Raw genomic sequence first — 12,340 nt, forward strand, 5'->3', positions numbered from 1 at the left:
TGCGTTGCTTGTTTTGTCACAAATTAAAATTAGGGGAACTAATTCTAGCAACCAGGAAATGGCTGAGTGATTTCTGCATATTGCACCTTTTTTTTAAAAGGTTTAAACATGTAATATTTGTTCTAAAATATAAAGAAATAATACAATTGTTTGATAACTTTAAGGTTTTAAATCGTATCATACTCATCCGCTTTATCTTTTCTGGTGAAGACATGGATTTCCTATGGTGGGTTATGCAAAATGTGTCAACTTTGAGCACTTTTTATCTCCTTGTTGGCATTCAGGACCAGAAAGTCAGTCTGACCACTGCTTCCATGGGTAAACATGTATTGAAAGTTTTGTTTAAATCAAAAGGGATGCTGTCAAAAAGTGATTGAATTCAAATGGATTTGCTCTAAACGTATGTCAGAGCATGCAGTCGCTGTATTTGAAGCTTGTTTGTTCTCACATTTTAATTATGTAGTGCTCATCCGTTTATTCTGTTCTCATTTCCAGCAGGCTGCAAAACGCGTCCATCCATCACCAGCCACCGCGCGATGTGCATCAGCGCACACCAACTTCCCAGTGCACCCACAGGGCCATGCAATTTAGCAAAGACCAGGGAATTCAGGCGGATGTTTTATTTCTAGAGTAGGGTTGGTTTAAATATAGTTATTTGTTTGAAATGTCAAACAACTATTTAGATGTTTTTATTTGCATATTTCGCATGGTATTGAGGTGAAATGTCACTGCCTGATTTTAAATACCGATTTTGATTTGGATATATTATAGTAAGTGTCATACTTTCCAAACAGAACCTACAACAGGTTGATCATTTTTAGACACATTCCAGGCAATGACGGGTCCAGAAACTCACACAACTGCCACACCAAGTCTCCAAATCGCAAACAGGCGATGGAATCTCGAAATGTATTTGATTGAGCGATAGAAATTTTGGCGAGAGATTTCAGGGATTTACGGTACTGTGGTGGCAGTAGTTTAGCTGTGGACTAATGCACCGTAAGAAAACAATGCAAGCCTACCTTTTTAACACATACGATTTGAGTTATTTGGTATTGCTCGGGAAAAGTGACTGTTTCATGTGTCACTATTTCGAAAACTGCACACGCAGTCTCTTATTTGGGATGTCATTTTCCATAGGTGGACGGATATAGGCACAGTCAGCAACGGATTTGACATACACGCGTACCTTATTTTCAAACCTTGCCCACGCTCCAGCCTTCTTTGCCGGTGTGCGCACACAGCACACCCGCCTCCTCAGCCGCCTCTCCGGTTAGTCCTCCCGGCAGTCAGTCTTTACTCGTCCGGTGCTGAAGAGCGAGTCGGAGGGGCTTCGGATGACAGCGCCGAGATGAGGTCGGGCAGATGACCGCCACATTCTCCGCTGGTCCTGCGCAAGCCAGGGGTATCCGTTTTTTGGGAACGGACGACAATAATACAAAAACAGGTTGTAGCCTAGGCTACTACAGTTTTTCAACAAAAAAAACGGATTGATTTATTATCTCCTGAGGAATCAGAGTTCTGGGTGTGCGAGCTGTTTGGGACGTTGCTTGTAACCTGGTATTGCATAAGTGTGTTGCTTGTTTGGATATTAGGAGAGTCTTCGTCTTTGAACTACCATGGCCAGCGTGAATAACTCAAAGAATCTGCGGGTAAGTGTAGTGGCTTTATTTTAACCTAAGTAGTTAGGCAACATAATAACCATATATGGTTATAATTTCATAGGTGTTTCTAGAGGAAATGTTGCAATGCTTTGATTTAGAATAATTGACAGAGGCTACACCATTGTCTGTCCTTCTGCCATAAAATCAATGACAACAGTCCGTCATTACATAAATACAAGTGGCAAGTACAATTGTTGTAGCTCATTGTAAAGCAGTGAAAGCCCATTAAGTATTTTTATGGAGAAACCCCATTGCGACTAGAACGTGCGTCTCTCATAAGGCATGGAGACTCATTCAGAACATGCACCACCATGCCCCATTGGCGATTGTTCTTGGAGGTGACATTAATAGCAGAGGTAGATCATTTTCTATGAATGATATATACACACACAGAGTGTTTGGCTGTGGCATAGCTCTCATGTGGTTGGGTCACAGGGTATATGGGTTGTAATTGGGATACTCTGATGTTCAGTGGGACATTGTCTGACATTCTTTCAAGTGGAACAATGCAGCTACTATGCTTTTTTTTTTTTAACTACATTTGTCATCAATGCATTTCCGGACTGTGGAGAGCTTCTCTAGATGCCTTGAGCTTCCGGAAAAGGCAAAGGCTTGTAGCTGTGGCAGAATCTCTCACTATTTCTCATTGACCACACTGTGATAAAGGACATGGTCATCTGTATTTTGGACCTGTGGCAGAATCTCTCACTATTTCTCATTGACCACACTGTGATAAAGGACATGGTCATCTGTATTTTGGACATGTTAACTTGTGGTGTTCGATGATCTGCTAGGTTGTCTGGGCTCCAGGCACATGCCAGCATCACTGGAGAGCTACAGCAGCATACAACTGTCTAGGGTTGCTGAAACACATCTGATGCCTGATTAGCCAAATACCCTATTACAGATCATTTTGGGATTGCACCTTTTCCTCAATGACAGACTCCTTCCTGCAGTGTGTGTGTGTGTGACATAAGCACATTTCTTTGTGTACGCTTGCATGTGTGTGCGTGCGACCATACTTGTGTGTGTCCGGGATGTCTTGTACTTTTAATATGGAAAGGTCACTTGTGTTCTGATACACAGAGACTGCGACAGCGAGTCTGCTCTTTTCATCTTGTCATTCTAGCTATCTCTCTACATCTCCATTTCCTGTTCTTGAGAGAGGGAGGCGATCATCTCTCACAGAAAATAGCACTGTTCCCTGAGATGCATCCCTGACTCCCATGGCACATCTTCCTTAGGACGGAAAGCACTATCTTGTAGAAGGGGACAATCATTCTGGTTGTTTTTTCCTGGGCTGCAGAGTGCCATACAGGCAGTGTGATGGATGTGTGAGAACCTGCAGGGGGATAGATTGATGTGTATGTAGATAATGACTCCATCAGCCAGTGGTATACTGTAGACAGACAGGTAATGCAGTGTTGGCATGCATCTCTGCTAGCAGACATGAGTTGTGTTACACAGATCTGTGTCTGTTTTGAAAGCTGCTTTCCTTTCTCCTGCCATTAGATTGTATGTGTGTTAATGAAGTTACTTCTGTTTTACTGTTGTTTTTGAGTAATGGTGAGAACATGCGCGCGCACACACACACACTCTGGTGTAGACTGAATTAGGTCAGCACACACACGAACATCATACCAAAGTCGTCATTGGTGTCCCTGACCCAGCAAGCACACTGGGTCTATTAAGGTTCAGAGATATGATAGGAATCTGGAGAGGTTTAATAGTGCACGCCTTCAGCACTATGTCTCCCTGATATTAAAAGCCTGGCCACACTGAATCAATACTAATATTATCACAGGCTGTTCTTCACACACACACACACACACACACACACACACACACACACACACCATACATATATGCTCATACACTTTAAGAGGGAGATACACTTTTACAGAGTACATAGGAGGTATTCATGTTCGAGAGTGGGGCTGTGTGTGTGTGTGTGTGCGTGCACATCGGTGATTCTGAAGGAGAGAGACCCAGAGGGACCCTCCAAGCCAGCCTCGCCGCCTGCTCCAATGCGGAGAATGTGAATCAGCCATGGCCACACACATTCTGTTAGGCATCCGAGCCAGCGGTCATCTACTGTTACAACAGGCGGCAGTAGGACATTACCTAATTTTTGCCTGCATAGGCCTTTTATACCTCCAGTGCGCATGCCGGTCACAAGTGGTTGTAGTGGTTTGCAGATGTGGGTGGGCATCTATTTTAATAAGTCCATTGAGAATATACACCATCAAAAATAAATCCATTACTAATTAGTTTAGGCAAGTCATGAGAAACACAAGACTAATATATTTTCAAAAAAATAGACTAGCATATTTTGAGTTTAATTAGGCCTATGTTACTGGTCTGTGCAGCCATGTCTGCGCCATCCAAATTAAATCAATTTATTTTGTTCATTAAACAGACGACAAACCTACCTGATCAGTCAACACACAGCCTATATTTTATAGTAAGAATATAACAGAATATAACAGAATAAAATACAAATAAATATATATACAGTACCCATCAAAGTTTGGACACACCTACTCATTCAAGGGTTTTTCTTTACTTTTACTATTTTCTATATAGAAGAATAATCGTGAAGACATCAACTATGAAATAACACATGGGATCATGTAGTAACCAAAAAAGTGTTAAACAAATAAAAATATATATTATATTTGAGATTCTTGAAAGTATCCACCTGCCTTAATTGCAGCTTTCACACTCTTGGTATTCTCTCAACCAGCTTCACCTGGAATGCTTTCCCTACAGTCTTGAAGGAGTTCCCACACATGCTGAGCACTTGTTGGCTGCTTTTCCTTCATTCTGCGGTCCAACTCATCCCAAACCATCTCAATTGAGTTTAGGTTGTGTTATTGTGGAGGCCAGGTCATCTGATGCAGCATTCCATCAATCGTCTTCTTGGTCAAATAGCCCTTATACAGCCTGGCGGTGTGTTGGGTCATTGTCCTCTTGAAAACAAATGATAGACCCACTTAGCACAAGCCAGATGGGATGGCGTTTCGCTGCAGAATGCTGTGGTAGTCATGCTGGTTAAGTGTGCCTTGAATTCTAAATAAATCGCTGACAGTGTCACCAGCAAAGCACTCCACACCATCACACCTCCTTTTCCATGCTTCACTGTGGGAAAAACACATGGAGAGATCATCAGTTCACCTACTCTGCATCATTCTAACAGTGGTTAGAACCAAAAATCTTCAATTTGGACTAAAGGACAGATTTCAACTGGTCTAATGTCTATTGTTTGTGTTTCTAGGCCCAATCAAGTCTCTTCTTCTTATTGGTGTTGTTTAGTAGTGGTTTCTTTGCAACAATTTGATCATGAAGGCCTGATTCATGCAGTCTCCTCTGAACAGTTGATGTTGAGGTGTCTGTTACTTTAATTTTGTGAAGCATTTATTTGGGCTGCAATTTCTGAGGCTGGTAACTCTAATGAACTTGTCCTCTGCAGCACAGGTAACTCTGGGTCTTCCTTTCCTGTGATGGTCCACATGAGCCAGTTTCATCATAGCGCTTGATGGTTTTTGCAACTGCACTTGAAGAAACTTCATGTCTTAAAGTAATGAAGGACTGTCGTGTCTCTTTGCTTATTTGAGCTGTGCTTACCATAATATGGACTTGTTCTTTTACCAAATAGGGCTATCTTCTGTATTACCACCCCTACCTTGTCACAACGCAACTAATTGGCTCAAACGCATTGAGGAAAGAAATTCCACAAATTAACTTAACAAGGCACACCTGTTAAATGAAATGTATTCTAGGTGACTACCTCATGAAGTTGGTTGAGAGAATGCAAAGAGTGTGCAAAGCTCTCGTCAAGGCAAAGGGTGGCTACTTTGAACAATCTCAAATATATTTACATTTGTTTAACACTTTTTTTTTGTTGGTTACTACATGATTTGATGTGTTATTTCATAGTTTTGATGTCTTCACTATTATTCTACAATGTAGAAAATAGGAAAAATAAAGAAAAACCTTGAATGAGTAGCTGTGTCCAAACATGACTGCTACTGTACAATGGATTTATTGTGATGGCGTGTATTACATTTATTTATTTGATTTTAAATTTAATGTTCGAACGGCACACATCAGCAGCTTGTATGCGGTTTGTATGCATTGAGACCTAGAGATGCTAAATGTGTTAATTAACTGTAGATTACCATGAGACCGGCAGTCTTTTGCATGACAATAACCGGCTGAGAAAATGTCATGACCACCACAGCCCTAGGCAGAACTTCACCGAAATTATTACTAGGACATTTGGCAGCAATAAAAGTTTTGACTTTGATACCAGCAATACCTTTCAGATATAAAGGTGTGAAAAAGTTGGATGCATGGTTAAAGTTGGTGGAAAAGGGGTTAAGACAGACTCGCATGACCCAATTTATTTTATTTTCTCTCTCTATCTTCACACATACGTAAACAAAAAGAGACGCAGACTCTGACAGACGGAATACAAATGTGTTTGTATGCATGCCTTCAAGTTTGCATATGTATTTTCTGCAAGGATTTGAAATGTGTAATTGAGAGATGAGTAGGAAAAAGAGGACAAAAGAGGAGACTGATTGGTTTGCAAGTGCAGACACACACACACACGCAAGTGCAGACACACACACACACACACACACACGCAAGTGCAGACACACGCGCACACACACACGCAAGTGCAGACACACGCACACACACACACATGCAAGTGCAGACACACACACACACACAAGTGCAGACACACACACACACACACAAGTGCAGACACACACACACACGCAAGTGCAGACACACACACACACACGCAAGTGCAGACACACACACACACACGCAAGTGCAGACACACACACACACGCAAGTGCAGACACACACACACACACGCAAGTGCAGACACACACACACACACACACACACTTAAGAGTGTGGGCCATTAGTAACGAGAGGTTCCTGAGTGCTCTGAAGTGGCACGGAGTAATAGAGACTTAGAGCTCATTTTGCAACTATATACTTTGGCAATTTTTGACCTAAAACACTTGTCACGCCTTGACCTTAGTTATCTCTGTTTTCTTTCTTATTTTGGTTAGGTCAAGGTGTGACTAGGGTGGGTATGTTAGTTTAGTCTTGTCTAGGGTTTTTTGTATGTCTATGGTGGCCTGAATTGGTTCCCAATCAGCGGCAGCTGTTTATCATTGTCTCTGATTGGGGACCATATTTAGGTAGCCATTTCCATAGGGTATTTGTGGGTTCTTATTCTATGTTTAGTTGCCTGTCTGCACTACTCATATTTGCTTCACCGTTCCTTTTTGTTAGTTTGTTCAGTGTTCTTTCTTTTATTAAAAAAGTATGTATGCTTACCACTCTGCGCCTTGGTCTCCTCCTTACAATGACCGTGACAACACTGATGTGAATGTTGACCTTTTATTAGTGATGGATACAGTTATATATATCTTACATGTTTTCTTTTTTTGTTACTGGAAGTAGTGTTAACTAGCGTTAGTCTGCTGTACATGCCCCAACACTCGGGTATTTTTCATCCTAGAGTTTGTTCTGCATCTTCTTTTTAAAGGTACGCTATGCATAAATCACTCAGCCATTTTACTGGTTGCTTAAATTCTAATAGTTTGCCAAGTTTGTGACATAACAATCAAGTATAATGTAGAGAATCGTTGTACCATGTAATATTTTCCCGTAACATAACCCAAAAATGTATTTTCAGCTGTTTTGATGCTGGTGTAAAAAAATAAAAGACGCAAAAACGAAACTTAAGAACGGAAAGCATAGAAATAGTGCACATAGAACTGATCAGAAGTTTTGTGATTATGCTGCGGGACTTAAGAGGTAATTTGTGGTTTAGTACGGTACCCTGTGTCACTGCTTCCTTGCTTCAGACCACCGTAAGTGGGAGTTAGATCACTGATTATGCTTTTGGTTCCCAAGGCGGAGAGCCATATAGATTGCAAAATAGTTGTGAAGAGATTTTCGATGGCACGTGGTCTATGTATTGACAGGCAATTTTTCGTTCCTCCTGAATAATAGTGTAAGAATTGCTATTCCTCTGTCCTGCATGCACACCCCCAAAAAACACTTATTTTTTTTGTTTCTACTTGATCAGAACAAGCTGTAACTGGACTGTAGCATATGACTTACTAAAACTTGTTACACTGAGGTTTTTATTCTAAGAGAAACTAAAATGACTGGGACCTGGATGCCATGTACAGTATTATAGTCTCTAAAAGGAAAGATATTACCACCGTTTTCCGTGCATGTCACTTTCCTTTCATAATGCATCCTTAATTACAAAGCTATTATTGTTATTTTTTAGATATTCTCACAGTACACATCTGTAAATCCCAAACTCTAAAAGTAATTGGAAAGGTAGATGCTGTGTTTTTTATTTACAGTACTAATGGACAGCTGGAGGCATTTTGAAAACAGGTTTTCAAACACTTGATTTTCACAAGAGTACTGTAGCAGGTGTAGCCCATCATGCAAACAATGTTTCCTATTAGCAGGATAATAGACTCGTCATAGCCTGGAGGGGTGAAAATCCCCCAGTTTGCAATGTATTCGATGCTTAAGTACTCTAAAGTGTTAGTGACTTGCAAAAGTATTCATCCTCCTTGGTGTTTTTCCTATTTTGTTGCATTTCAACCTGCAATTTAAATGGATTTTTATTTGGATTTCATGTAATGGACACACAATAGTAAAAAATGGTGAAGTGAAAAAAAAGAAAAAGTATTTAAAAAAATAATAATAATAATTTAAAAAAAGGAAAAGTGGTGCGTGTATATGTATTCACCCCCATTGCTATTAAGCCGCTAAGTAAGATCTGGTGCAACCAATTACCTTCAGAAGTCACATAATTAGTTAGATTGTACACAGGTGGACTAAGTGTCACATGATCTCAGTATATATACACCAGTTCTGAAAGGCCCCAGAGTCTGCAACACCACTAAGCAAGGGGCACCACCAAGCAAGCGGCACCATGAATATTAAGGAGCTCTCTTGTATAACAATATCCACATTTTTGAACGTCCAGAGGCGCACCATTAAATCTATTATTAAAAAATGGAAAGAATTTGGCACCACAACAAACCTGCCAAGAGCGGGCCTCCCATCAAAACTCACGGACCAGGCAAGGAGGGCATTAAATCAGAGAGGCAGCAAAGAGACCAAAAGAGAACCCTGAAGGAGCTGCAAAGCTCCACAGTGGAGATTGGAGTATCTGTCCATAGGACCACTTTAAGTCAGACCCACAGAACTGGGCTTTACGGAAGAGTGGCCAGAAAAAAAGCCATTGCTTCAAGAAAAAAATAAGCAAACACATTTGGTGTTTGCCAAAAGGCATATGGGAGACTCCACAAACATATGGAAGAAGGTACTCTGGTCAGATGAGACTAAAATTGAGCTTTTTGGCCATCAAGGAAAATGCTATGTCTGGTGCAAACCCAACACCTCTCATCACCCCGAGAACACCCTATCCCCGCAGTGAAGCATGGTGGTGGCAGCATCATGCTGTGGGGATGTCTTTCATCGGCAGGGACTGGGAAACTGGTCAGAATTGAAGGAATGATGGATGGCGCTAAATACAGGGAAATTCTTGGGAAACCCGTTTCAGTCTTCCAGAGATTTGAGACTGGGATGGAGGTTCACCTTCCAGCAGGACAATGCCCCTAAGAATACTGCTAAAGCAACACTTGAGTGGTTTAACAGGAAACATTTACATGTCTTGGAATGGCCTAGTCAAAGCCCAGACCTCAGTCCAATTGAGAATCTGTGGTATGACTAAAATACTGCTGTACACCAGCGGAACCCATCCAACTTGAAGGAGCTGGAGCAGTTTTGCATTGAAGAATGGACAAAAATCCCAGTGGCTAGATGTGCCAAGCTTATAGAGACACCCCAAGATACTGGCAGCTGTAATTGCTGCAAAAAGATCGCTCTACAAAGTATTGACTTGAGGGGAGGGGGGGGGGTGAATAGTTATGCACGTTCCAAGTTTTCAGTTTTGTTTTGTCTAGACCACCTTTACTTCACACTCCGAGATGCATACAAAGCTCTCCCTCTCCCTCCATTTGGCAAATCTGACCATAAAAATGAAAGCAGGAAGCACCAGTGACTCGGTCAATAAAACTGATGAAGCAGATGCTAAGCTATAGGACTGTTTTGCTAGCACAGACTGGAATATGTTCCGGGATTCTTCTTATGGCATTGGAGTACACCACGTCAGTCATTGGCTTCATCAATAAGTGCATCAATGACGTCGTCCACACAGACCGTACGTACATACCCCAACCAGAATCCATGGATTACAGGCAACATCCACATTGAGCTAAAGGCTGGAGCTGCCGCTTTCAAGATGCGGGACTCTAACCGGGAAGCTTAAGAAATCCCGCTTTGCCCTCCGATGAACCATCAAACAGGCAAAGTATCAATACAGGACTTAGATCAAATCATATTACACGGGCTCCGATGCTCGTGGGATGTGACGGGGCTTGCAAACCATTAGACTACAAAGGGAAGCACAGCCGAGAGCTGCCCAGTGACTTGAGCCTACCAGACGAGCTAAACTACTTCTAAGCTCGCTTCGAGGCAAAGAACACTGAGACATGCATGAGAGCACCAACTGTTCCGGACAACTGTGTGATCATGCTCTGTAGCCGATGTGAGTAAGACCTTTAAACAGGTCAACATTCACAAGGCCAGACCAATTACCAGGACGTGTACTGCGAGCATGCGCTGACCAACTGGCAAGTGTCTTCACTGACCTTTTCAACCTCTCCCTGTACGAGTTTGTAATACCAACATGATTTAAGCAGACCACCATAGTCCCTGTGCCCAAGAACACTGTGGTAACCTTCCTAAATGACTACCGACCCATAGCACTCATGTCTGTGGCCATGAATTGGCTTTGAAAGGCTAGTCATGGCTCACATCAACACCATTATCCCAGAAACCCAATTTGCATACTGCCCTAACAGATCCACAGATGATGCAATCTCTTTCACTCCACACTGCCCTTTCCCACCTGGACAAAAGGAACACCTACACTGCCGATTTTGCAGGTTTTCCTACATACAAAGCATGTAGAGGTCTGTCATTTTTATCATAGGTACACATCAACTGTGAGACTGAGTCTAAAACAAAAATACAGAAAATCACATTGTATGATTTTTAAGAAATTCATTTGCATCTTATTGCATGACATGAGTATTTGATACATCAGAAAAGCATAACTTAATATTTGGTACAGAAACCTTTGTAATTACAGAGATCATACTTTTCCTGTAGTTCTTGACCAGGTTTGCACACACTGCAGCAGGGATTTTGGCCCACTCCTCCATACAGACCTTCTCCAGATCCTTCAGTTTTCGGGGCTGTCGCTGGGAAAATCGGACTTTCAGCTCCCTCCAAAGAATTTCTATTGGGTTCAGGTCTGGAGACTGGCTAGGCCACTCCAGGACCTTGAGATGCTTCTTACGGATCCACTCCTTAGTTGCCCTGGCTCTGTGTTTTGGGTCGTTGTCATGCTGGAAGACCCAGCCACGACCTATCTTCAATGGTCTTACTGAGGGAAGGAGGTTGTTGGCCCCATCCTCCCTCCCCTCAATACGGTGCAGTCGTCCTGTCCCCTTTGCAGAAAAGCATCCCCAAAGAATGATGTTTCTACCTCCATGCTTCACGTTTGGGATGGTGTTCTTGGGGTTGTACTCATCCTTCTTCTTCCTCAAACACGGCGAGTGGAGTTTAGACCAAAAAGCTATATTTTTGTCTCATCAGACCACATGACCTTCTCTCATTCCTCCTCTGGATCCAGATGGTCATTGGCTATCTTCAGATGGGCCTGGACATGCGCTGGCTTGAGCAGGGGGACCTTGCGTGCGCTGCAGGATTTTAATCCATGATGGCGTAGTGTGTTACTAATGGTTTTCTTTGAGACTGTGGTCCCAGCTCTCTTCAGGTCATTGACCAAGTCCTGCAGTGTTGTTCTGGGCTGATCCCTCACCTTCCTCATGATCATTGATGCCCCATGAGGTGAACTCTTGCATGGGCCGTCATCTTGAACTTCTTCCATTTTCTAATAATTGCGCCAACAGTTTTTGCCTTCTCACCAATCTGTTTGCCTATTGTCCTGTAGCCCATCCCAGCCTTGTGTAGGTCTACAATTTTAACCCTGGTGTCCTTACACAGCTCTCTGGTCTTGGCCATTTGTGGAGAGGTTGGAGTCTGTTTGATTGAGTGTGTGGACAGGTGTCTTTTATACAGGTAACGAGTTCAAACAGGTGCAGTTAATACAGGTAATGAGTGGAGAACAGGAGGGCTTCTTGAAGAACTAACAGGTCTGTGAGAGCTGGAATTCTTACTGCTTGGTAGGTGATCAAATACTTATGTCATGCAATAAAATGCAAATTAAAAACTTTAATCATACAATGTGATCTTCTGGATTTTTGTTTTAGATTAGATTAGTCTCTCACAGTTGAAGTGTACCTATGATAAATATTACAGACCTCTACGTGCTTTGTAAGTAGGATACACGGACGATTTTTGCAGGTTATCAAATATTTTTTCTCCCCACTGTGAGAATGCTATTCATTGACTTCAGCTCAGCGTTCAACACCATAGTGCCCTCAAAGCTCATCAATAAGCTAAGGACCCTGTGACTAAAC

The 12,340-nt window shown here is 42.1% G+C and overlaps 1 protein-coding gene across 4 annotated transcripts in view; it reads left to right on the plus strand.

Moving 5' to 3' along the window:
• LOC109895613 (rhotekin-like) overlaps positions 1-12,340 on the plus strand; it is a 91,686-nt gene that overhangs the window by 29,852 nt on the left and 49,494 nt on the right. Inside the window, exon 1 of one of the 4 annotated variants that reach the window (XM_020489460.2) lies at positions 1,015-1,652. The exons of the other annotated variants lie outside the window; for them this stretch is intronic. Within the exon in view, the coding sequence (XP_020345049.1) occupies positions 1,620-1,652 (33 nt within the window). The 5' untranslated portion in view covers positions 1,015-1,619. Of the gene's footprint in view, positions 1-1,014; positions 1,653-12,340 lie in introns of those variants that run through there. 4 annotated transcript variants of the gene reach the window in all.

This window comes from Oncorhynchus kisutch, linkage group LG8, assembly GCF_002021735.2.
Source record: "Oncorhynchus kisutch isolate 150728-3 linkage group LG8, Okis_V2, whole genome shotgun sequence".
NCBI lineage: Eukaryota > Metazoa > Chordata > Actinopteri > Salmoniformes > Salmonidae > Oncorhynchus > Oncorhynchus kisutch.